Genomic DNA, 27,129 nt, shown 5'->3' with positions numbered 1-27,129 from the left:
CCTGGCAGGCATTTTGAAAGACTGATAGAAACTGTTGCTATGAGAAAGGCATTACAATTTAAAAGTTGCAAGTTTGTAGACAAATGCCTGCAGTTCTGTGAGGATTGTTATTAATATGTTGTGTGCTACCACTGTGAAACTTGGGAGTCAATGTGTGCCCTTACTGTGGGTTTGTCCACTTGCTTTTGGATCTAAGTATGTAAGTATGCAGGACTTGCATGCTCTTGTGTTTCCAAGGATGTAGCAAGTGTAGGGCTTATCCAGCTTCACAAGTTAGAGCAAGAGACCCTTCTTTCCTGCTGTTCACTATTGTGCCTGGAATGCTGCTTAGAGTAGCTAGCTAATGTAATTTAAAGAGTTACTTAAAATATTATGCCTAACAGCCACCAATGAAGGGAAGTAACAGCAGAATCAAGTACCCTTAAAAAATCCTAAGGGGTGAGTAAATCCGACAGTTGTAGAGTTTGGCTGGTTAGGGGACATCTAAGTTAAATGCTTCCATTGGGGCTGAAAGGAAGGGTAATGTTTCAGTGGCAGATGATATTTCTTGTGTTTATCCTCTTCCAGTGTATTTAAGAACTTTGTCTTTTTAATTTGACACACTCATTAGTATTACTGTTTGGGTAAGAATTTTTTAAAGATTATTTTTTAAATTGAGAACTGTAAAGAAAATATGCTACGTTTTTAAAAATGAAAGAGCCGAAGGATGATTTAATTCTTATTGCTTATTTTCAGGTTTATTAAGATAAATTTTATTTTTGTGTGAGCACATTGGACAATGTTGTTGTTTCAGTTCAGGTGATCCTTCCTTTACTCAGGCCTGCCTTAACACATGGGATTTCTTTTTCAAGAAGCTTGATAAGGAGGGACCAGCCATAGCTGTTAGCGGCAAGCTGAAATTGAGTTGCTACTGTATAAGGAGGAAATTTGATGAGTGTCCAAAGAAATAGATATAGTTCCTCATGTCATGGGCAGTATTAAGTAGCATTAGAATGTCTGACTAGGCGCATGCTAGATGCTTGTAGCATCTGAACTACCTATTCTGTACTGACACTTCTATTAGTTTGCTTTTCTGAAAATGTTCTTGCATGTTTAGTTTGCAATAAGTAACAGTCACTATTTTTGAAGTGCAAAAGCCCTGTCAAGTTTTGGTTCACAGCTTAAATTGTCCTTTTTTTTTTTTTTTTTTATCTAGAGTCCTACTAGTTATGATGATGCTATTCAAATAGTGAAGAATTTTGTTACAGATACGGCTTCTGTGGCGAAAAAGAAATAGCTTTCACTTAATGTGATTACTGTGTTATCTGTGTAAGGGGAAGCGGTTTATTTTTTGCACGAGTTTATTTTTTTATTTAATAACTTGTGATATAATATTTCAGTAAGTTATGATTTGGCACTGTTAGATGTTGTATAGCAAGTTTCAATAAAAGAAATATAAAAAAATTACACAATTTCACTGTAACAAACTGGATTGGAAGGCTCTTACTGAGGCTGATTTCTAGTGCTACAATGACTCATCGGCTTTTAGGAGAGCATGACTGAATTGAATGCAGCTCACCATCTCAGTATGGAGTCTGATTTTGAGAACAAACATCACATTTATTTAAAAAGCAGTGCAGCTCTCAGAATGAGAATAGCTTACTGAGCAGATTGTTTTGTCAACTGCTACTGAATCTAACAGACCTTCTCAGTGGTATGTACTGTACACTTTCTAAGCTGTTTAAGTGCTTTTTTCATTTTCCACATACTGTGTAGTTGTAAATACTTCCTAGACTTGAAGATTTTCATTGTTTGGTCATATTCCCCCCCTTACTGTTACCCAATTGTTATTCTACAGCAGCCTTGGGGCCATTAGAAAGGTTCATTCTTAGGAAAATGCTTGGGATGCTTCCTCCTGTGAGTAACTGGAGGTGTCTTTATACTGAGTTTGCTTGTTCTTCTTCCTCCTTATGTCATTTTGTCAATTAGAACACATTTACAAATTTAATGTGCCATTCACGGAAAGGAAGGATTTAGGACAGCTCAAACATGTAGCCTTCCCTATAGCTCCACAGTGCTTGCTTTGCTTAACCAGCTAATGCAGTCGCAGGTCCTTTGTGTGGACTAAGACACCTAATGTCAAGACAACTGGTTGAGGTTATCCTGTTTAGTGCAGAACATATGTCATGTGTCTGAAATACATTTTTATATTGTAAAGTCTAATCTTTTAGTACTTCAAAGACTGATTCTCTTGAATTATAGCCATGCTGATAATGTTTACTAAATACTCTAAGAAAGGAGTACACATAGTTTTTGTTGGTCTCACCTTGGAAAATACTTTATATACAGTTGGGATTAAAGAAAGTGTCAAACAAAAATTAGTTATCACTGAAGGAGAAGAAGTTTCACAGTGACTTAAATGGAAGAAGGAAACTGATCTGTTCAATCTAAGGAATATTTACTTTATCAGTGGAAAGGTATATCACCTCCTGTCTATTAGAATTAGCCCTTGTTTAAAAGGATTATTTCTTATTCCTGCTTATTATAGGACTAAGAAGATAGTAAGAGTTTATTTGTTGCTTTCTAAAAAGTGTGTGAGTTGAAGAAAGGCTATAAAGGAACTTAATTTTGATTAATTTGCTTTTAGTTTTGTACTGTGGTAAAGATACATAGTATGGATATGTGCTGTTTGTGAACATGTATGGTAAGTGAACTGTCATGATTTTAGATTCAAGAAGGTTTGGTTTTTTTCTATGTTTAAGATCGATGTGAATAATTAAAAAATATTCTATATATTATTGTTTTGGGTTTGTTTTTTTTTTTTTTTTCTTCCAGATTGGCTGGTTTTAAAGTGATAATGTAGAAGCTATAGTTATTTTGTTCTGAATACCAGAGCTTTAAGAAAGAAAACATTTGAAATGAGGGTTTTTTTTCTAAGAGGTCCATATGTGATTTATTAGAAAATTAGGGTTGTTCTCTTCATTATTACTTCAGGCTTATACTTGAAGAAAATAAAATTGAATAGGTTTGTTAAAAAATAATTTAGAAACCATTTCTATTTTTATCAGACTGTTTGTATTTGTTGCTTTTTCAATAAATAAAGCTAAAGTAAGGTAGAGAGGATGAGGATTATGAATATCTTTAATGTTGCTAGGAGGCATTTACAGTGTCATTCCTTTGAACTTTGTGTCTGCAGGAGACTTGAACCCTTTTTTCTTTGCAGGAAAGCTTTCCTGCTTAGTTTCAGTAGATTAAAATCCTGAGTTTGTTTAATTCTTGGATTTATGTTGAGGCATTAGTAGAAATGAATCTATAGTCCTTTTATAATTGTATTAACTGAGAACAAATAGTTTAACATACAATATACTAATTTTAATATGTTCAAAAAACATTTTGCATGTGAGTATTATTAAAACCAGATTTGATGCTTTAGTTTTAACAATGGTTTTGGTTGACAAGCGTCTGCATATGCAGGAGCGTGCACACACAAATCACAGAATATAATACATATTTTGCTGTCTCTGGACTTCCTTAACTACTTGGCAAGTGGTTTTGAAAGAGAAACAATAAAAACCTGCTGTTGCTGCAGTGAAACATGATATTTCTAAGTCTGTTTTGAAAGGCAAAGTTTTCACTTTTGTTCTTGAATTTTAAGGTGCTATTTATTAAAAATCACTGTGTAATATAAAATGTAGCATTGGGTTCTAGTCTGACAGGCAAGATCCATTTATTACAGATTCTGATACCCATCATTTCAATGAACTCAGAATGTGGTTTACTCAGTTTCCTCTTCTGTGAGTATGGAATATCTAGCTCCTTAATCTGAGAAATAGACTCTGCATATATGGGTAGACTTACAGAAAGAAACAAATAATTAAACTTAAGTTTACCTTCTGTTTTCATTCCTCTCACCTTCCTGGTATCAGTTTTATTTATAATCCAATAATATAGGGAGTTCTACATGTGAGTGGATTTTTAGGGAGAAGGTGTAGAAGTATCATTTTTCTGCTGTTTGGGTGAGTAAAAGCTATTTTATTATCAATAGGTTTCTGCTATTTTTTGAGGAAGTTGTGCAAGTGGGACTTGGGAACCAAATCTCGTAGTCCACTTTGTGTCAACGGAGAACTAGATCTGTTGCTTCAAGTTCAGTCCCTTATCATTTCCACGTACCCCCACAGTGAAATAATCTGAAATAATCTGTATCATCTGTGTACCAGAAAGTTTTCTAAAATGCCCATATCTTAGCTTGGAGACTAGGGGGTGCATAATAAAACAATCAAATTAAGTAAATGAGGTACTTCTGCACACACATCTCATTATGTTGTTGGCATTCAGATGAATAATTGAATTTAAAAACAGAGTAGACAATTTTTGTGAAGAGTAGTGCATTGATTACATTAAACACACTAGAGTTAGAGGTGGAGTCTCTGGCTAGGAGCCCTTCCAACACCAATTGATAAAGGCTTCCTGTGGAGGCCCCTCCATAGGAAGGATCAAGGTGCATGTTGTTTCTTGTGCTGCCTAATAATTATACCAGCAAAACTGAGTTTGCCTCTCATGTACTGTGACTTCCTGGAGTGCTACTGGAGAAACAGTAGCACTCCAGATTTTGCGTTGCAAAAAAAAGGGGCCATTTAGCCTTTGCTTGTTGACATTGGGCCACCCAGGTGAGTTCAAGCACCTATCATCATTTATCCTGTAAACTGTCTAGGATATGACCCTTCTTTTTGTTAAGCGTTCGTACAGTGCAAGGCGCAAAGAGTCCTTGATCAACTACTGAGTCTATAGAAGCTATTTTACTAATAATCTCGTTATAATATCTAATTGGATGTTAATTCAGTAAAAGAAATCCTGTGCTTCCTATTCATATTGTAACTCTCTCTTGCTCTTCTGCTTCAGATTGTCCCTTGACTAGTCTCCTGTCTACCTGTCAGCCTGTATACAGAGATCTTTTGGTCATGTGAAGTGGGTGCAGACTCACATTCGTATTGCCTTTTTGTTGATATTGTCATTTTGTTCATATTGTCAGATTTCTCCAATATAATCTGGTTTAGAGACATGTAGGTACAAAAGATGTTCTGTGTTGCAATGTCTTGAAAGCTGAAAATAAACCTTGTACAGCTTTCTGTAATACCTTTAAATGCTTATGTGGTCGGTGTTTTTTTCATCTGAACAGTTTGTATTAAATATAAAGGAGTTTTCACAGTGTAGAAGTACTGAAAGTTAAATATTGATATATGAAATCTATCGTAATTATATCAGACCATTTTTCTTTACATTTACCTATTGTAATTGCTAGCAGAATGCTACTTTTCAATATCACAGCACATTTTACAATAATAAGCAAAGGTTTTTCCTGAACTATGGATTTTACTTCTTTCCTCATTAGTGTGGGGGAACAGAGATGGAATTTCCAGAGTTTTAGCTTCCCCTCCCTGAGCATTCCAAAACCTCAGGCTGTTTGATATGCAATTAAGCTAGGCAAAAATCTGACAGCAAAGTGTATGGAAGGTGATTCTCCAGGCACCTGCAGTGCCACTGGAGTGGGCTGTTCTGTCTGGGGGTGAATGGGAAAAAAAGTACCCTGTCAGAAGGCAGAAAGGAAGAAAAGAGAGCTTATTGCTTGGTTTTCTTTTTGTAAAATGTATGTGGAAGACATTTGTAATGTACAGCTTGTTTGCACTTATTTGTTGAAAAGCTGCAGATGTATTAAAGGTGGAACTGTTCAGTTGGAAAAATATTATCTTGAAGAATGTTACTCTTTTAAATACAAAAAAATCCATTGAGAGAGAAGACTCTTGAAGTGTCAAGTGAGTGTAAGTTTCATTTCTGAGTGGACAGTTTGAAAGTGGTGCAACCTACCCTGGGCTTAACATGTTCTTCATTACTTTAAATCTTTCATTCGGGCTTAATTGGTAAAGAGGTGTTAGCAGTTCTCAAAGGTATTGTGGGCATGAGTAAGAAAGAAGAAATAAGGGGTTTTGGTCTGTTCTTTATAGTCAGAATCTCATGGTGCCTTTAATCTCTGGATCACAAATGTAATTCAAAAGATTTGTAGTCAAAGTTAGAAAAGTATGAGAGACTTCAAGGTTGAATGGGCAGGTAGAAAATTTATTAAAAGAATTGGAAAAGACTAGAACTGTTCAAAGAAGAGCTGAAAGGAGTCTGGAGTAATGCAGAGTGGCAGAGAGTGGGGCAGTATAGGTTTCCATTATAAAGTGAAGGTAACATTCTGATTTTAACGCAAGAGGATTTTATTTAAGCTTTAGGTCTCAATCTCAATATTTCTACACAAACATATTGGGGCAAATGAAGCACAGGAGAGTTTGAGAGCCTGTAATAGGCTGCCTTCCTATTGAAGGCTGTAACCCTATGGGTGCAACCATTGTGCTGTGAAATGCCTGAAGCTATTAACCTCTCTCTCTTCTGCTGGAGTTCCGTATGACCTAATGTGACATTGAGTAACATTCATTAGTGCTGTGAAGGTTGACTACTATCCTCTAGTGGCAGTGGGATTTGCTGTTAGCAAGGGTTTAGCTTCATTCCTCTTCAGGCAACACTTGCTGGGCAAAACTTGTCTTGAAGAATCTGAGCTAATTGTATTGAATGGTGCTTGTATCACATTATTTCCATTGGTAAGAGATACATTTATTTTTAATAAATTAAAAGCCACCCAAATGATTCTATGATTCAAATGTGTTTTTTTTGATTAGTATTTTGTTCAGTCTTTGGTCTGACAAAATCATTATTATGTTGATTTATTCCAGTGGAAAATGACTACATGGCATAATCTTTGTGCAATTAGCTTACCCAGAGCCAGTAATATTAACTGCCTTCTTTTTTCAGAGCAAATTGCGAACCTAAAACATCCACTCAGGAATCTTTTACAAGAGAATCCCAGACGCAGAGGACCACATGAAGTCTAGTGACAAAGTTAGCATAAAGCTCAGACGTAGGAAATATATCAAGAAGTTTAGAAGCAATGCTTTGTGCTCTGCTTTTCCAGTGATGCTTCTGGTCTTTGGTTTGCATTTTTCAGAACTAAACTGGTTTATATTAAAGACGATACCATTCATTTGTTTTTACCTTGGTGTTTTCCTTAATATTAGGCAGTTAAAACAGACCTTACCTTTCAAAAATATTTTTGTTAGTACCCAGAGATGCTTCTTTATATATATTCTGGTGTGATTCTTAAGGACTGCCATGCATACTTCAGTCTGTATTTTAGTAGTGCTTTAATCACAGTCAGAAGACAAAAACTGAATTATAGTTCGAGTAGAGCAACACCAAAAATTTGATCATTTCTGAATTTTGAACTTTCAAAAATCACCTAGATTATTTTATATTAGCAATGCTTGCCTGAAAGAGGTGTCTGGTTTTATCAGCATCTGTCAGAGTAAACCAGAATTTCTATGGAAATTAGCTCATTAGTATTAATTTTGTCTGCCTTGACATAAAAAAAAAAATCTTATTGAAAGCAAAACCTTCCATAAAATTATTAATGACTAATCATATTGAGACTTCAGATAATGGCAATAAACAAGTGGATACCCCTTGTCTTCTGACAGTCTGCCTTCTTGCTGAAACCCAGGTGCTGCAGGCTCACATTGCATAGCATGTATCAATGGAAATAGTCCTTTTGGTCTCCATATGTTTCCTCTATGGATCATTACTGATCAGTGTGCGTAATGCCTGCAGCATTTTTACTTAATACTATTTAAAATTTGTAACTAAATTCATAGTAACTAAATCACAGATCTTCAAGGTAGGTTTCCCGTACTTGGTTTTAGCAGAAGTTTTGAGAAAACGGTCTCTGTAGGTGTCCGTATTAACAAACCTGGTTATTGCTGACATGATTATTTTTCTGTCATTCTGGATATTTCTCTTGGGTATTCATAGCAGTAATCTTGTAATCATGCATTTTCCCCCTGATTGCTTTCTTCTTTATCAAACTTAAAATTGGGTTTGTTCCCAGTTGAAACACAAGCTTTTTTGAATCTTTGTGAGAAGTGCCTTTGATACTGCATGCCACTTTTACTTCTTCCATATTACTTATTTTCAAGGGTTGTCTTTTGAATGAATTAGCATCATTATCTGCTATGTAATTTTCTCTGTTCTAAAGATAATATAAAACAGTGGTAAGTGAAGTATCAGTCTTTTTTTTCTTTTAGGTGTTTCAGAGCTCTTTGGCTTCAGTTATAAGTAAGCATGGAGGATAATATTTGAAAAGCCTAATGACGTAATTGAATTACAATAGGTCTGCTGAAGAACTGTATAAATGGACATCGATACAGTGCTTACTGTACATAGGTGTGAGCAACTTAAACTGTAATTCTGCAAAGTATTACAGAGTGTAGGAGAACTGCATGGTTTGCAGGTTTTCTGTTAACATCCAGTTACCATTTCTCATGCTGTACAAAAGCTATGTTTATAATGCTTTCTAAAAAGTTTATCAGTGTTATCTCCTCATTTTTATCACTATAAGGGTATGTTTAACTATAGCAACTTAATACAAGATAGGAAAAATAAATTAGCAGTGGCATATAGTGCTTGACAGCTTTTTTACCTAGTTACTATTTAGAAATAATATACAAATTGCTCATATTGCTTGCTTATAAGCATATTTCATTAGAAATTATTCTAATCATGTGGATGCAGATTTAATTCTGAATTGTAACTTCTTTTTAAGTAGCTAGCTATGAATATTCCGATGGTTTTGAATATCAGTAACATAGTAAATATAAAAGCAGATTTAGTATTTGCTTTGCATAGAAATTCCAATTGATACACAGTGGTTTGTGTGTCGTGTTTGTTAGAGCTTTTGCTACTAATCTCATATGGAAATGTTGCTTTGTAGGGCAAAATTCAGCAAGAGGGCCTGGGATTCCAGAGTGAACTTGTACATTCCTTCAGGGCATTTTTGCAAGGGAGGTTGTTGTGTTTTAAAGGTAGTTGATAAGAGACCTGCACCACCAACCCCAGACCTGCACCACCAACCACCATCATGCATTAGTCTATAGAAGGTATTTGGGTGAACATACTCCTGTACCACTCCGTACCACCATTTATCCAAGTAAAATTTTTGACCATTTGCAGGATACATTATAAATCAGGATGTCACTACCAGACAATCAGATTTGAACATTCCTTGCATAAAGTAGCTTGCCTATATCCCTTAGGAATACATCACTTAACTGTGTTTATGTGACAGTGTTGATATGCCTGGTTTTACATGAAAGTTAGGGTAACATGTTATTTATGTCATCATGAATTCAAAAAGTAGGTGGTTGTGCTTTATGAATACTGAGGTTATCTTCTCTGGACAAATCACTCAGAATAATTGAAAGATGTTTTATCATATGGCTATTAATTAAATCAGGAAACAGGATTTTTTTTTTCCCTTCAGATTTGTGCTTTACTACTACCTCAGGTATTTTTGTTCAGTTTTCCATTCTCTGAGGTGCTGACAACAGATTAACATGAAACAGAACTCTGTTGAACCTAATTATGTTATAGCTCATTGTTTTGGGGACCTATAAAACTGCTCACTCTCTTTTTATGAGGCTGTAGTCAATGAAAGGCCATAAACAGTGCATTTTCTCTTTCCTATGGGACTGGAGATTTCATTAGTCGACTCTAATAAAGGCCTGATCCAGCTGCATTTACACCTGGAAATGAATGATTCTTTATCAGGTCTTAATCCTTAGTAGGTTAAGCAGGAGGGAATGACAGCAGGATAGCTTTCGATCAGCCATAAATGTCTGAGAGCTTAATTTCTTTTAAAATTATTTGCTATTCAAATGTTGACTGAAGACATGCTTTCCTATACTTCAGAGGAAAGATTTCAAATATTGGGGCATTATTAAAAACCAAAACAAAGCTGAGGTCTCTCTATACTTTCAGGTGGTCACTGCTGAAACAAAATTTCCACTTCAGCTAAGGGGATTATTATTATTTTTTTAAATCCTTAGGGACTCTGGGGAGGACTAATGTTCAGCATGTTTAGCCCTTAAAAGTAATGAGGAAAATGATGCCCTACCTTTAGTTAAGTCTATACTGCTTGTGAATTTAAAATTGATACATTTTTGCTAAATAAGTTTCTGTAGTACAGGTGCTACTCTGAGACTTGTTTAGATTATTTTTCCTGTGTTTTTTTCTTTATAGTGTTTGTTTTGTTTGTTTATATAATATACAAATATTAAAATAATGTGAATTTTGTAGGAATTTGACTGAAAAATGCCCTGTAAGGTTGAGAGCTAGTTTTTCTTTTTTGTTTGTTTTGGTTGACTGGGTGCTTAGAGATCATTTATACATATATGTATATGTATACACACTTAGTTATATTTTTGTATTATCATGATACTTTCTGTCATTTTCATGTTGTAAAGTGATTGATAGATAGCAGTTGTTTGACAGGAATGCACTGCACTGTCTGGTTTTATGTGCTGATACTGCTAACCTACTTGTTTCTCTGCTTTACCACAGGATGTGAGCGGGGGCAGTTTCGATGTGGAAATGGACGCTGTATTCCTGCAGATTGGAGGTGTGATGGGGCTAGAGACTGCTCGGATGATACAGACGAAGCTGGTTGTCGTAAGTAAAACAACTATAGAGCAACTTTTTGGTAATATAAAAAATATTGAGATCCCAGTGTGCTCAACTGTACTTGTGGTACAGGATGAATATTGGAAGGGGAGAAAACTCCTAGTTGTCCCCAGAAGACTGCAGAATCTGCTGAAGAGTTGTATTTCTTGAGTCCATTGGCTTAGGTAGTCTGCAAATCAAGTAGTGCTCCACTTCTAACATGACTTAGTCTTCTCTTAAAAATCTGAGTTTCTTTTGATGACTGTTTTCTAAGTAGATGTAGAAAGCTATTGTATTATATCATTGCAGTAGTCCTGAATGTTAGATGTACATACAGCTACCATCAGCATCAGTTGAGCTATAAATTTTTGATCTTTCAGGCCCTAGACAATAACCTGTACCTACTGCACCTTAGGTGGAGCCTTGGTTAATTGTCTAGAGTTGGTCATGTTGCCCTTCGTGCCAGCAATTCAGGGACAACAGTTGTATACAGATGGGCTGTTATATCAGTGCAGAAAGAGTCTCTCAAGCTGAATGTTAAAAGGTTCTGAAAATGAAGAAATGGCCTTAACAGTCTGTTTTCAGGAACTCACGTGCATTTCCCCTTCTCGGTTCTAGTGGTTTTTAAGGTTTCATGGGCTGGTGCAGTTAGGAGCCCACTTATAGGTTAGGTCAGTTTTTGCCCTTCAGCTGATAACTGAGAAAGACTGATTTATGTTGGATCTTCTCACGCTGTACTGTTCTATTGCTTCTTGACCCATATAATAATTGGAGGTCATTCACACAGCTTGGCAGTCTGGTTTGCTGCTTAGTGCTTTAGTTAACTCCAAAACCCATTGCAGTTCTGGATGAAGAATGCTTTAAACTGGAAAAACAAAATGGTGGTCTCTTATAGCCTGTTATTTCAATTAGTTCTGAACTGCAACTGGAAAGAAGTGGTTGGGCTTTGAACAAGGAGTGGGTAAAATTCATGTTGACTTTGTGAAAGATAAAAAAATAAAAAGAACCAACATTTACTACAGTCGTCATAGTTCTAAGCATGAAGTTGAGTTGTTCTTGTTTTCATACATATGATAAACTAGGAAGATGAAAATTAAATTTTTTCAGTTAACTGCTTTTAAAAACAGCATGTTAATGTGTGATAGGTACTGGGACATGTAAGCGTCTAGGAAAATAGTTTTAAAATGTTTGAAACTGGCCTAAGGATTAAAATTATATTGTAATGTTATTCTTTGAGTCTTACAACAGGAATCAAAGAAAATATGCATGAAGTGCATTGTCTGTAGCATGTGATCAGTTTTATCCCTCTAATTACTTTACTTCTAATGTAATTTTGTACCTCTCAACTCTAAATCTACAGAGTGATTTACATTTCTCCCTTGATGCTTTGTTTGCATTGTTAGCTGTGCTTGCATATCATCCCATGAGCACAAGTGTTTCTAGTTGGCTTTGCAATAGTGCAACAACATAATCCTGAGAAAAAAAGAGGGCGAAGACCAGAGTCCTGTCTACTGGACTGTGTTGTACTAGTGACTCTTCCCAGGAGTATTAACTAGGGACAGAATCAGCAGTAATACAATTTCAAACATTATCTTTCTCTCTAATAGCTCTCTGTTGTTTGGCTATTTGAAAAGTACAGAGTGGAGCTGGGCCAACAACATTCAGGTTCTGACCTGGCCCTCACTTTCATCTCATGAATTCATGGAGAAGAGTCATGAGCTTGTTTTGAAAGACCTTCTTCCCACCAGGGATAGAGCATCTGAGGTAGATTGAGAGCAATTGAACAGACCCCTGTGAAACTAGGGAAGCTAATGTTGACTCCATGTGTAACAGGCTGTGCCATAAGAGGGCAATTCAGAGCCTTAAGCTTTTCCTGTAACCTGCCTTCAAGAGGAGCTTGTGTTTCCATGGGAGAACACAAAACTGAAAATTCATATTCACTAGTCTAAATTTTGCCTTTGAGCACCCTTCTGCTGGCCCACTTTGCCTTCCTTGCTCTGTCCATTTTCTTTGGTTTGTCAAATGCCTCCTTAGTGGAAATTACAGCCAAGTGACACTTGAACCTTAAGTCTTTTGCCTTATTTAATTGTTTTCTTTGAAAGTGCTTTCCCAGATGTCTGTGAAATTATGGGGTTTTTTTTTCATTGCTTACACTAGCCCAACCTACCTGTGAGGGAAATCAGTTTCAGTGTCTCACTGATGGCGAATGTATCCCACACTCATGGGTTTGCGATGATGAGGAAGACTGTGAAGATGGCTCAGATGAGCATCAACAATGTCGTAAGTATTTCAGTTCTAATGTTATATCAGCTTTGTGAAATAAGGTATTTCACATAGCAGCATATTGAGGACATACAGAAACAAACTTGATTTAGGTACATCTTTTACTAGAAGAGTCTCTTTAGTTTCTAGAAATAAAATAATCTGAAATAGATAAAATACAGAAGGTGTGTTCAAAAAGACATCTCTAGGTCTTGAAATCTGAAAATTACCAATGTTTCAGTTAATTAAAAAGAGAAAAAAAGGAGAAAAATATACAGTGATAATAGTTTTATAGTTGATATGAAATTTAGTAGTTCCAAAAAATCAGAAATCTGTATGTATTTAAAAAAGGAGGAAATATCAGTCAGTTGAAGTAAACATTGCTGAAGATTCTTGTACCATCTTAAGTGATGCTATTTATTGGCATTATTATTTAAAATGGCCAGAGTTCTATCTCATGTTCAGACAGGAAGAATATAAAAAGTCCTGGTATGGGATGAGAGTCGAGTCTTTCATTATGATTTGGACAGCTTAAATTTAGGAACTAATTTGTATTAGTATTTCAATTTATTATGCTATATATTATTCACAAGTGAACTGCTGTTTTAAACTAGTGTTTAATGTTATCTGTATATTTTAGAGCAAAGAAATCATTTAGCAGCCTAACTGCCATAGCCCTAGGCTCTTTCTTATTTCAGTATTGATAGCAAGATAAATATTGATAATAATAAAATATGTTACTCTGATTTTTGAATTTTGTAACTAAGCAGTTTAAGGACTGCATACAGTTAAGTACATGATGAACAGGGGACTGAGGTGATTATCACACCAAATTACATTCTCCGTGTTCTTGCATAAAATAGGAAGAACAAGTGTAGTGTTCTGAGGAACTTTTTTCCTGCTACTTCTGGTGTTAGAAGTTACTTTAATGATGAGGATAAGATTAATTTATGTTCCTTTTGATTCTATATATCATTTTTTGATAACTTTTTTAAACTGAACAGCTCTGGAGCTACTCACTAACCCCCTTGATTCTGAGGAGGTTCACAGGTATGAGTTTTGGAAGGATTTTGCTCACAGACTTGGTTTTCACTTTTATCTCTTGATATGTGTTCCCACTGAATGGAAAAAATGGAACTAAAGTTGACTGCTTTTTGTTCCACTCTTCCTCTGAGAAGATGCAGTGCAACTGCTGGTTATGTTTTAACTAAGGTAACTGTAGATAGAAAATGCAAAATGAGCAACAACTCTGAGTTGACTTTTTAACTGGGTCACTGTAACATGATTTTCCATATACTGGTTAATCTTGAGTGTTAGTAACTACAGAATGGCACTGCTGCTGTTTTAGAGCCATGTCCTGGTATTTGTCCTTATTCTTCTAAAGAGACTCCATCTTTTTGCTTGGGAACCCTGGAAAAGTTTTTCCTTCCTGAAACATTAAACATTTTTCCTGAGGAGAATGGCTGACAGCTCTGGGAGTCACACATGCAGAATTAAAACGTATTTGTTTCACATTACTGCCTTCCTCTTGTTTTAACTCATGACACCAGTATCCCAGTAGTCGATCATGCTTTGAAAACACTGCTGACAGAAGGAGGAATGGAGAGCCCCCGTAAAACAGCAGACTTGATGCCAGTGTATAGACTGGGATGGTGATGAGATATAACATGAGTTTGAAAGAAACAAATGTGCAGGTGGCAGAAGGGAGGAAAAGTTAGCATTTTGCCCTTCAGCTGTATCTTCTCAGATTCAATTAATTTCCCTAGAACAGAGAATTGAATTTAGCTGTAGTAAAATCAAAGTGGAATTGAACAGTTTTATGTGGTTGCTTTTTACTGACACAGCTGTCATGAGAAGAGATATAATTATTCTTCATCCTCTAGTACTTAGGAATGTAAAATAAACCTGACTGTTGAGGCCCGTGCTGTATTAGAAAGCAGTGCTTTACATCTAGTTCTGATGTGTTTACATCGTGGCATTCTAGTTGACCAAATAATGGAGTTACTGGATGATTTTTATGTAGTAAGTAGAATAATAGAGAAAACTTTAAAACTGTGAGAATTAGTAACTTAATCTTTTAGCCAGAACAATTACAAGGAGGTAATTTTTAACCTAGAGGTTAACCCCTTCAGTGGAGAAAAGCAGTGACCTTGCAGGCTACAGAAGGCCTCATGGAACTATGTTATCTGCCATGTGTTTGTCAAGTGCTCTTTAATCTCTTTGAGTACACAGAAGTACAGGGGAAGAAAGTCTTGTGCTAGCATTTGTGAGAAGGATGGAGTAGTTAAAGAGGAAGAAGCGATAATATTGTTCTGCATTAAAAATCTTGGTTGACGGGAAAGATTGATTGAGTGCCTGTTTCTTGCAGCGGGAAGGACATGCTCAAGTCAGCAGTTCACATGTTCAAATGGACAGTGTATCCCAAGTGCATATTGGTGCGATCGAGTGAAGGACTGCACTGATGGAACAGATGAAAGAGTCTGCCGTGAGTCTTAACTCTTAGCACTAGATCTAGTTTCATCTCATCTCTCTGTGGCATTTTATTAAATTTGTAAGATTAAAGAGCTTGTTGATGGACAGGATGACCACAATATGCTGCTTGTTATGAGAGTTTCATTTCAGATTCTTTTGTGTATTAGAGCTGATGTCCTGATACAGATCCATTATTGGAGAACTCAAATGCAAACTGCTGCCATAGGACCAGGGCTTCTTGTCTGTCACTGTCTGAAGGATAATGAATATTGTATTGGAAAAAAACAGCCATGTTAAAATGGCTTAAAGCCTAGGGAGTCTCAGACCTAACTTTGCCCAATTTTTTCGTATCCTTTTTGCATGCTTCTTATGAAATCAGTGATAAGTATAACCTGCATAGAAAAGCAGAATTTGAGCCCAAATCACTTCTTTGAGTAACTTTGACCCTTTCAAAAGCATTTGGATTCTAGACTGCAGTTTGTTGTGGAGATGAAGCAACACTGGGTGATATTGTATTCAGAGAAGCTGTTTATATTGTGCCAACAAAATGAAGATGGACAAGTAGGTTTTTTTCAGCCTAATTTCCACAGAGTTGAGGCTGACTGACTGACTGGTGGCAGCCTCCCTAGATCCTGGCCTAGGTTGAATACTGATGGAAAGGACAGCTGGCTACAGAATGGAGGCCGGATTTTTCAGAGATTTTTTTGCCTAATACCTATACAGCAGTGTGTAACATCATGCCTGTTCATAGTTAGTATTAAGAGAAAGCTTTACATCTCATGAGTGACACATAACATATGAGCTGTTGGAACTTAGGGTGCCTTTAGGAAAAAGACATAACTGTAAACTTCACTCAGAACTAGACTTTGGGTGGACAGTAGGGGAAGAAGTCAGCATGCTAAGTGTCATGGGTAAAGAAGCAAGCAAGAAAACATTGTTAATGGCTGTGTTTAGAGGAAAAAAGGGCACATGCACATGCTCTGTAAAAAGAAAACCAGCATACTACATGGTCAGCCAGCTGTTAGTGTATTTTATCCCTGACTTACAAGTGCCTAAAATGTACACTCTGTAGAATGAAAGGTGATTTAGAACTATTTGGTACTCTGGAATAGATGGTTGCTTAGACAACCAGCTTGGAACTTTTCCATGAGATAGACCCACAGCCAGTTTTAAGGTCACCAACACAAATGGCTAAAAGCCAGGATCCAAAATATCCCATACCATTGCTGGAAGAATATCTTCTGTAGCTTGGCTTTGTTTTCTCTTACAGTTTAGAGAAATGAAAGAGGTTGGTAACTTAATTTAGGAAATCCACAGCACATAAAAAAATCCTGGAGAAAAGATACTTGTTAAAAAAAATACATTATTCATGAATTAAAAAAGAGGAACTTCTCAGAACCTCTGAGAGCACTCTGTGAGTAGTCACTGAAGACAGTGTAGAACAGCCAGATAAAATGGTGTGGTCATCATAATGCAGTGAACCTGTGCACAGTGGGAGTGGAGTCCTAAGGACAATACTCACAATTCTTTTTTTCAGCCTAGAAGCTGCTGTGATGTTTGAAAATGGAAGTGCTCATTTTATTTCATGTTTAACATTCTCAACTAAGTAAATGAAAAAGGCAGTTTGGAAAGGGGCCTCTAGATATCTTAACAGCAGCGCTTTACTGCTGTGTGGGAAACCCAATCAGTGCTGCATCAGCCAGTAGGCCCCATGACTGTTGTGAAGGCAGCATATTTAGCCCCAGGGGGAGAGACTGCCTCGTATCATTCAACAACCTCTACTCTGGTTTATTAGAATATGTGTTGACAGTCCTTCTAAGACAGAAGAATGACTGTGACTTTGAATATTGAAAGGAGGAGTGTTTGACTAGTTTAAAGAAATGTGATGGTGCTGAAGACAAGAGAATAGAGGAAAACGTAATGACAAGACCCTTTCAGACAGGCTGGTTAATTTTAGTTCCTCTCGGTCTTTGCAAGATGTAGAGCTTTAAAACAGAAGTCATAAGATACAATTAATAATTTGGGGATTTTATGTTTAACTACACAGTAGGGCTTAACGTAAATCTTAACATTTACTGAAGCAGATTCAAATATTTGCTTTGAATATTCATTTTTCCGCTATTCCATCCATTTCCTTTTCCACACTATCTGATATAAACAAATACAAGAGGAATATAACTATTTTGGCCTTTTCCTTTGTCATTAATTTCCCACTATTTAATTTACACTAAAAGGTTTCAAAAAGAGAAAATGAAACATCCATGAATAATGAAAGAAAAAAGCTATTTAGAATGGATTCTGTTATTTCACGAAGCAAAACAAAATACAAACTAAGCATGTCTGTTTACTTATGCCTTGTGCTCACTGATCTGTCTGGAAGTAGATTTAGATTGCAAAGAAGTTAAAGTTTTGTTACTGAATAAGTTACATTATTTAAGAAACTAGGCAAATGCACAATGTCAATGATATGAAGTAACTCAGCAATTACACATGTAAAAAAAACAGAACAAAGGAATTCAAAGTCTTAGTCCATTTTACTGCTAATGGGATTAACCGCAAGAGAAAACTACCCATGCAGAGGCTAAGATAAACATCAGAACAATGTTTCAGCTGCAGGTCACATAATTAGTGCATTGAAGCTGCTTTAATTTAATAAAATTATGTTTTTTTAAATTTTCTTTGAATATATATATAATTTTCCTCCACCTTTTTTAGTAAGCAGCAGCTAGCAAATACCTTCATTTTAAAACTTTAGAAATGAAGAATGAAACACAATTTATTTGGGGTAGCAAGTACATTTTGGGAGTAAGCAGCCAATACTGGTACCATTTTTCTGTGCCACATACTTTGCTTCTTTCAGTTAAGGGTAGAATTCTCTCTCCTGCCTCAGCTTCATTGAAAACTGAAAATCCCAACCATTTTGGTTTGCTGTGACTGACAGAATAACCTTCCTCATACATTTCTGCAGCTAAACACTGCGCTGAGGCCATCAGAGATAAAGGGGAAGTGTTTTGAAGATGTGTTGTTTGGGGCTGATAGGCTGAGTGCAGACCCAGAAACTCTGTATTTTTTATTCTAATTTTTGTGTTGAGTTGCTGCCATGGGTCAACTGCCTAACCTGTTAATGCCTGCCTCCTGTTTGCCTATGCTAAATAGCCGCTGTGGTCAGGAAGTGAGCAGCCAGGTCTGGGATGAATCTGTGGAGATCAGGGTGAAAGTGAACAAAGATTAAGAACTGGAGAGATCACAAGGGATATAGTCCAAGAAGGAAGAAAATGCTTGTGGTCAGAGGTTGATGTTCTTGATGTTGAGCAAATTGCATGTAACAGCTGCAGGACCGCAGAAGTTCTGGAGGAAATACCTCTACCAGGGAGAGTTTGAAGCAGGGAAGAGGCAAAACTGGAGCAAAGTAAGGAAGGCAGCCAAAGATTAGAGTGGCAGGGATCAAAATCAGGAATTAAGGCCAGGAATGAAGGTATGGTTAGTCTCCCAGCTCTCAACGCATCTCTGCTATGAACACTACCTGATAAACATGTAGCTCATAGGACCCTGACTCTTGAGACTCCTAGTATCTCTGATAGGCTATAAGCTGACTCATGGCAGTGAGTCAAAGGCTTTTAATTAATTCTATTTTGCAAAAAGTTTTGAAATGTTGCTGCAGGAAAGGAATGACACTTGGAAGCAGGAGATTGCCCATTTTAGTTTCTCCTTCTTGTAACTTGGTTTAGGGATACACAAAGTTACACTTGCTGACTGTGTGACATAAATCAGTGCTGCTGAATCAAATACCAGTTGCAACTGTTTCCTGTTACTGGTTGTTGTTTTTTTTTGTATGGATTTATTTTCAGCTTGCAGAACTGAAGTGTTAGAGAGCAAAATAGTGTGGGCCTAACGATTCCTGTGACATAGCTTTCAAGCATCTTCCACATGTGTACATTGAAACATGCCATTTAAATGTGTTTCCAGCTGTTGCCCCAAAATAGTTTGGGTTACAATGAGCAAGGTGCCTTATATGTCATTTGTGCTGGTGTTTGCCAATTGTTTATATTTTGCAACTGAAGTGCGGGCATGCCACAGGGAAGACAGTTTGTGGAGAAGTATTTCAGCGAAGAAGAAGAGATGCCTGTGAAGAAGGGGAGAGAAAGAAGAGCTCCCTCTCAGGATTGGAATGAGTGGACATGGATTTCCCTTTGTTTGCACAAAACTTGTATTATCTTCTAAGAACTGTGATCACTAGGAAGAGATCTTTTCAGTTTCCTGTAATTAGCCAAACACTCTTGGGAGGAAAAGATAAAGGAAACAATGCTCATGTTAGAGGCTCTTCACAATTAAAAGCAAGATGAAAGAAAAGTGTTCGTATTTTTCTGTCCCTTCTCTTTTCTCTCTTAATCCCACGTTCAGTCTTATACTATCTCCTTTCTCTCTTTCCTCTTCCACAGCTGTATTCTTAGATGCAAGCTACCTGCCTTGTCCTTTTAGTTCAGAATCTTGTCCTTACTTTTTAGTTTTTTCCAATTCATTTGTCACTGACCCATTAAATCCAAAACATTTCCAAGTCCCTGAAAGAGATCCCTTACTTGGGTTTTTATATAGCTCCTGGACACTCACAGAGCATTAATGCTTTTTCCACTTGCCCCCTAGAACAAAGACAGTATGATCAGCTCCTCTGATCACTATTAGCTCTTGCATAGCTGTAGATTTTTATACCCAAATGCTTTGCTCTGGGATCAGGTGTGTACAGAGAAATTTAACACATGCACATGCTTAATTTGTTGGATAGTTCCATTGAACTCACTGATTGCTTTATGCATAAGTGTTTACAGGATTGTTTCTGAGTTGTTTAAAATAATCCCTTGTGTTGGTCTGTAAGTCATTTACATAAGTAGAACAGCCAGACACTGAAAAATCTCTCATTCTGCAGGATCTTTTGTTTTAGGAAGTGGGAAACTTGTAATAAAACCCAAAGATGCTGAAGTTGATCATAGCCCTGAAAGTTTAACATCCTTGGCTTAATTAGAACAAAACCCTAAAACTGTGAAGTTTCTGAGTTTGAGAATACACACCTAAGAGGACATAGGAACTGTAAATTTCAGGAAGTTTTTAACTACCTAAGTACTTTTAAGATCAATAAAGTATAAAACTGAGGAACAAGTAGGTAAAATAAACGTTCACTACTTGCTCTCCTGTCTTGCATTGTTTTCTATCATATTGTAAACTGGGCTGCAGATCTTTTCGGGGTATGAGAGGGGTATTTTCCCCTTTTTTCTTGTGAGGTTTTGTAGCATCTATGAAAAGCATATACATGACATAATAACCTAATTATAACATAATACGTGTTGGAGGAGACAGTGTAGTGATTGTTTGTCAATAGTAGTCAGTAAATAGATTTTGTCAGTAGTAGTATGGGAAGATGTGTTCCTTTTTTGTCTTCCTATAGATCAAGATATTTTGTTGACACTGCATATGTATGACTCATTATAAGCTGTAGTCTAACGTTCTTGCTAATACTGAAGGATTTCTTATTGTAGATTATCCAAGATGTGAACAGTTGTTGTGTGCAAATGGAGCATGTTTCAATGCAAGCCAGCGATGTGATGGCAGAGTTGATTGCAGAGATTCTTCTGATGAAGCTAACTGCAGTAAGTTCCATATGCAAACTGATCCCAAATAGATATGCTTTATAGACCCACTGTTAGAATTCAAGATTGATGTTTTCTGACAGATTTTTTGTGTGTCTTTCTGTGCTATAATCTCTTTCAGCGCATGGATGCAGCAGTACACAATTTCAGTGTGCTAACGGAGAATGTATCCCACGAGCCTTTATCTGTGACCATGATGATGACTGCGGAGATAGGAGTGATGAAAACTCTTGCAGTATGATTTTTGGGTTTTTTTTACTCTTTTTAACTGTTTTACTAAGAACTGGTTCAAGCAGATGGCAGGAAGTAGACTGCTTAGCTATACAGCCATCAAAAGATACTCACTACTTTGTGACACAATGTTGCTATTTCTGACCTTTTAGTCACTTAGAGCAATTTGATTTTCTGGTGTTTCTTTCCATAGCTTATGCAACTTGCAGAGGCAACTTCTTCACTTGCCCAAGTGGCCGTTGCATTCATCAGAGCTGGATATGTGATGGAGATGATGATTGTGAAGATAATGAAGATGAAAGAGGATGTGGTATATAATAATGCTAACTTCTAATGGTGACATTTTCAGAGAAAGACCTCACTAAGTACTTTTATGGAGTTTTGACCAATCAAGATGTTCTGAATCCATTTTAATTCTGGGAAAAACCTTAGAATTCCATCTTTACCAGTTTCTGGGTTTTGTTTTGGTTTTTTTTTAAACTTACGCAGTATTTTTTATTGTTGTGTGTATGAGAGCTATTGAGTTGGTGTTGTGATACTAAGTATGCTGCAAAATAAGTAGTATATAGCAACATATGTTTTTCTTTTACATTTTCTCTTACATTTTTTGTGGTTTTTTGTTCCTGTGGAGATTTTTATGTCATCTGTTAAGAGACATGAAGTTCCTAATAACCAAAATCAGTTGGTTGAAGATGAAAATAACTCAGTTCCTGCCAAGATTTGTCATGCAAGAAAGAGAAATTTTAATGAATGAAATCATGGCCTTTTTTCTCTTTTATTGGCCTTTTCTACAATGAGCATTATTCTCTTTATCCAGACAGCCTGTGCGTGTTTTGAAACCACAAAGCCCTAGGTCAATTTCTGGTGCACAAGTTTGTCTAAAGCTAAATGGTTTTAGTGTTTCTTACAACACAGAAAACTAGAAAGATTCACGCGTCTCACAAGTATTGTTTGCATTGTACTTAGAAGGCAAAAGAAAGCATAACAAGAAAGTATAGATACTGTTTCTTTCATAGTCTTTCCCAGCTGTATGCAAGAACCAGAAGCTGAATAATGAAGGATAGAGATGCTTTGGAAGCTGTTTGGGAAGAAATTCTAAGTATTATTTGAAACATATTTCTCAGTTATTCTTGTTTTTCTTTCCATAGAAAGTGATCACCATGAATGCTACCCAGGAGAGTGGGCCTGCCCTGGTTCAGGACAGTGCATTCCGATTGGGAAAGTGTGTGATGGGGCTGCAGACTGTCCTGCAGGAGAAGATGAAACTAACATCACTGCAGGCAGGCACTGCAGTACGTATCAGAATCAAAAGTGTACACAGAATAGCAGAAACATCAGCACTGACATCTTTTCACATTCACCTTTTCTCCCCTAAACAACGCTGAAATTTTGGAATCTCACTATTTTTGTTGGTACTCTTTTGACTGGATGGTCTGAAAGAGGCATGTATGCTGCGAACAGACCATTCCTTTTGTAAATCTGTACATGAAATTTCACAAATGAGGATTTTTATCTCACTCTCCATATCCTAAAATGTGTTCAAGAAGGCGGGGAAAGGTGTGCTATATAGAAAATTTTTGTTTAAATATCTGTGGTTTTCACTTTTTAAAAGTAAGGAGGAATGTTGTATACTGGTCAGACCACAGGACTGAATTCTATCCTGAGCCTTGGCTAAGTCATTTTTGCATTTCACCTGGGATATCTGGTTCTCCATTTAGTTGTATACTGGATTTCCTCTGTTGGTGGCAATGAGCATGCATAGTTCCTGTTAATTTCACTCTTATGAACACTGATTCCTTCTGAGAATCAGGACCATGGTATTTTACATTTTTAATGTCCAGCAAGAGGAAAATTCCTATTAATAAAATCCTACATTTTGGAATAGGAGGACAGAAAAAAAAAATAGGAAATTACACTTCACTGTAAAAAAGCATCTCTTGCTTTGCTGAGTGGTTTAGTAGTAACATCAGATATCAGCTGCAAAGGAAAGCATTTAACAGAAGAAGCTGAGGAAAAGGAGGTGCAAGTCAGCAAGCGCTTTACCATCATAATTTGATCACCTATCACTGAACTTCTTATTGAGTAGTAGTAAAAGGAAAGGGAGAAGTGGTGAAAGAAAAAAGAGAAGAAAAGAATAAAGACAACCCAACCAATATACTCTAATATGTTGGAGTTATATATATACTCTTCTTAATATAATGTAGTAGAATTTTTTCTTCATGAAAGAGTAAATGTTGAGGTTAAATGCCAACAGATAGAGGTTGAGGATGTGTTGTTCACAAGCAGGTTTGGTGGAACCAGAGAAAGGTATGGTGTATTGCAGGTGGCTTCCTCTGTGCAGCTTTTTACATGGTGCTTACTAGTGATGGTTCATATAAGACTGATGCTTGTCCTTCAGCTCTGTTCTGAAAACCTGTTATGCATAGTAGCTTATATTCTGTCTTCCATTTCCTTGCCTGCATGTATGTAAGTGTATGTGATTTCATGGAATTTGAGACATACTTTCTTGTGCATGTATGTTTTAAGAAGCTGTTCTTGAAATTATAGACACTGCATAGAAAAGACACTAGCTTTGTAAATGTTAGGCAAAAAGCTGTTCTACTGGTAATATGTGTATTTCTGAACTATTTTATTTCCTTTCCAGACATATCACACTGTGCTGCTCTGAGTTGCCAGTATCGCTGTCATTCTTCTCCGTCAGGAGGGATGTGTTATTGCCCTGCAGGATATACAATAAGTAACAATGACAGTCGTACTTGTATTGGTAAGTGAAGTACAGTGATATCTAGTAGATACCTTTTACCTTTTCACATTTCATTGGGAAAGTTTGGATTCCAGGAAGTAAGTTCCAAATGGGTGGATGGCAAAAAAGAGTCATCAAAAGAATAAAAATCTAAGAAGTACAGGGACAGCATGGTAACACAGAAACAAGCTAGAGAGATATCCTAAAGATCTCTTCCAGTAAGACCATTAAAGACATAATCAGAGCATAATTATGTTTAAAAATATTTACTCTTGGATCGCTGTTTTATTATCAATGTTTTTTACAGGTCTTTTAGTGGTTACATGGGAAGAGTTTATTTCTGCTCCAGGGATGTGTGGTGTTGTATGCCTGGAAAAGCTGTTACAGATATTGAAGTGTCTGATGTGTTCTGAAACTGCCTATATATAAAGACAGTAGAATGTTGTACTTTAAAAATGAAAAGGGTCTTTTGTATTTGCACTATGGAATAGCTGTATCACCTATAGGATTTCAATATATGCATTATTTACATGAAAATGAAGACTACTTGCAAGAATGTAAAGGTAACAGGTATTTTGGTGTTGCATTTCTATTCTGTAGCTGCTATAACTTCATAGAGCAAACCCATGGTAGTACAAATGATTTATCTTGGTAACTGTAAATAGAGTAACTTCAGAACCATAAAAATTAGCACTGCCTAATAAAAGAAATTGGATAAACATCTGTTGCGGGTTTTCAACCCAAGCTGTGGTGTTTCTGCTAGTAAAAGTATTCCAGGGTGCTCAGCCTCTAATGAGTCTTTTTGGAATACTGTGTGACTTAGGACTGTATTTGGGAAATACATAAAGGACACTTGCAAGCCTGGTGCATTCTCAGTGAGTCTTCTATTGTTCTTTCACTGCCTTGTAGACCTAGCAATCTCATTCTGGCTTGTAAATCTGAGCGAATGTGTTTTGGTTTGCCAAGATTTAGGCATATATCTTTAGTGGGAGCAAAACTTGTCATGGAGGAGTGGCTCCCAGTCAGTAGTGTGTAATTCCAGATCTCAGTTTGAATCAATGCTCTTGGTTTAAGGCCAGGAGAATGAAACTATAGTATTAGCAGAGTGTATTACTTTTTGAAACTATAATGTTTTCAATTTGTCTTCTTTTGCTTATGGCTCACTATATAGTGAAGGTTTTTAACACACATGGAAGCCAGAAAGCCTCTGAGGCTTTTTCAGTACAAAAATGTGCTACCTAGGAAATATTTCAATTTCACATATGTGTTAATAAATGTTTGACAACAGAAGTTCCAGTAGGAAGAATATTTGAGATCTCATTTTCTACTTTATTGGCTTAACAGTAGAATAACCAGTTTCCAGCAGTGTAATGTATGGATTCTACTCAGATTTTCATGTGAAAGTGGTCAAACTTGTGATGTCAAAACCATGTATTAGTGGTATCAGAAATCTCCTGGGTTTTAAATATCTGCAGATAGGATGAAACATCAGAAAGTGTTCAGATCTGGTTGTTCTGGGCTTTTTTATTTATTTATTTATTTTTAAGAGAAAATCAGAACTTTAAAAAATCTCTGTTTGTAAAGGTGACTTGTTAAATATTTCACGACTTTGAAATTAAAGATTCTGCAGCAACCCTGAAAGTTCCTTGTAGGGCATATCTGTGAGAACTTGCTGGGTTGTCTTAGCTACCTAGATGGTATTTTGCATGCCAGAATGAACCTCTTTGTACTTTTTGATGGCTGGTTCTGGGGCACAGCCAGCTTTTAATTGGAAGTCAGACACCTGTTAGCATGGTACCAAGTTTGAGCTAATAAACACTGCCTTTTAGCAGAACTGATTAACTTGAGTACTGCACTAACATAGAGCTAGCTAGGGCTTTCCTTCAGAGTGGGCTTAAATCTATGTGAGTGTTTGTGTGCATTAATGTTCAGATCTGTTGCTGGAAGAGTACTGCATAGACATATTCTTTTTTGTGGAAAGTAGACTATGACACTCCTTCCAGTGATTTTTCCTCTTCTCCTGACAGGTGTGGGTTTTTTGGCTGGTGGAAAGATGGGGATGGGGTGGGGAGGGTGTGGGTTGTTTTCTTGGCAGCAAACATCAATTGTTTTGTTATTCAGAAAAAGAAGATGGAAACATTTGTGGAAAAAACACATGAAACCTCTTTTCCCATGCCATAGTATTGCAAACAGATATAAAGAAAGCAGATATCACTTTTATACAAAGCATTGTTTCTAAATATGCATTGCTCACTTCACAGATTTTGATGACTGCAAAATGTGGGGTGTTTGTGACCAGCTGTGTGAAGATCGTGTGGGACATCACCAGTGCCACTGTGTGGAAGGTTATTTCCTAGAGCATCATCGATATTGTCGGGCTAACACTTCAGGTTAGTGTGCAGCAGCACAAGTCTCTTGTAGTTGTTGGACTAATAGATCTAGATAAAATGGGGCAGTTTGCATGGCTATGCTGTACAGTTGTGTTTGATTTGAACTTGACTCTGGCCTTAAGGACTTCAGGTTAGGCTGGCATTCAAAACATCAGCAAAGATCAAGAGACTGTGCATCTGCTGGCACGTGTAGGCTGATGGAGCTCACTGCCTCATCAGGGCTCCTTCTCCTCAAACAGTGAATTTCTTCTGGGCTCCAGTGCTTTCTTATAATTCCTGACTTCCACAGAGTTGGAAGGTCATTGCCAGAGCCTTCCTTAATAGACGAAATCTTGCTTCTGTGGATGGCAGTTTCCTTACTTGCTGTCTGTGGAACTCGGTGGGAACAAGAAATCAGGAAGCCTCGCTTTTTCTAGAATGACTGTGCCATGCCCGAAGATGGCTTTGCTGAATGGTGAGCTCAGACACTTGTCTGTGAGAGACACTATGTTTCTGGCTTCTAGTGTCCCGGAGTCTGAACTTTGTAGGAATGCTTGCCTCACACAGAATGTGGTTCCCTGTCAACTGTAGGCAGCTGCTCCTGGTTGTTCACCTCCTGCTCTGTTCTGAAAGCAGGCCATGGGAAGCCCTTCTTTGTGGAGACGTGATGGCCTAACGCACTTTTGTGTGAGGCAGGTGTTACTGCCTGTAGGAACTCAGTGGGAACTGGAGTCCCTGCTTGGCATAGCTGATCAGCAGTCTTTCTTCTTAGGAAAGCATGAACTGCCTAGTTCCCTCCCCCTTCCTTCTTTCCTCAGTCATGTCTGAAGAGCAGTCATCATCTTGCAGT

General features: G+C 36.9%; 1 protein-coding gene across 2 annotated transcripts in view; it reads left to right on the top strand.

The window, feature by feature from the left end:
- Window positions 1-27,129, top strand: part of LRP2 (LDL receptor related protein 2) — a 123,410-nt gene that overhangs the window by 8,627 nt on the left and 87,654 nt on the right. For both annotated transcript variants that reach the window (XM_057423635.1, XM_057423634.1), the window contains exons 2-10: window positions 10,465-10,572; window positions 12,721-12,843; window positions 15,194-15,310; window positions 20,826-20,936; window positions 21,058-21,171; window positions 21,361-21,477; window positions 22,316-22,459; window positions 23,812-23,931; window positions 26,172-26,300. In XM_057423635.1, the coding sequence (XP_057279618.1) occupies window positions 10,465-10,572; window positions 12,721-12,843; window positions 15,194-15,310; window positions 20,826-20,936; window positions 21,058-21,171; window positions 21,361-21,477; window positions 22,316-22,459; window positions 23,812-23,931; window positions 26,172-26,300 (1,083 nt within the window). The remainder of the gene's footprint in view (window positions 1-10,464; window positions 10,573-12,720; window positions 12,844-15,193; window positions 15,311-20,825; window positions 20,937-21,057; window positions 21,172-21,360; window positions 21,478-22,315; window positions 22,460-23,811; window positions 23,932-26,171; window positions 26,301-27,129) is intronic.

This window comes from Pezoporus wallicus, unplaced genomic scaffold, assembly GCF_028554395.1.
Source record: "Pezoporus wallicus isolate ANWC-B61680 ecotype Strahan unplaced genomic scaffold, APGP_CSIRO_Pwel_v1 contig_1181, whole genome shotgun sequence".
NCBI lineage: Eukaryota > Metazoa > Chordata > Aves > Psittaciformes > Psittacidae > Pezoporus > Pezoporus wallicus.
This window is presented reverse-complemented; position numbering and strand designations above follow the sequence as displayed.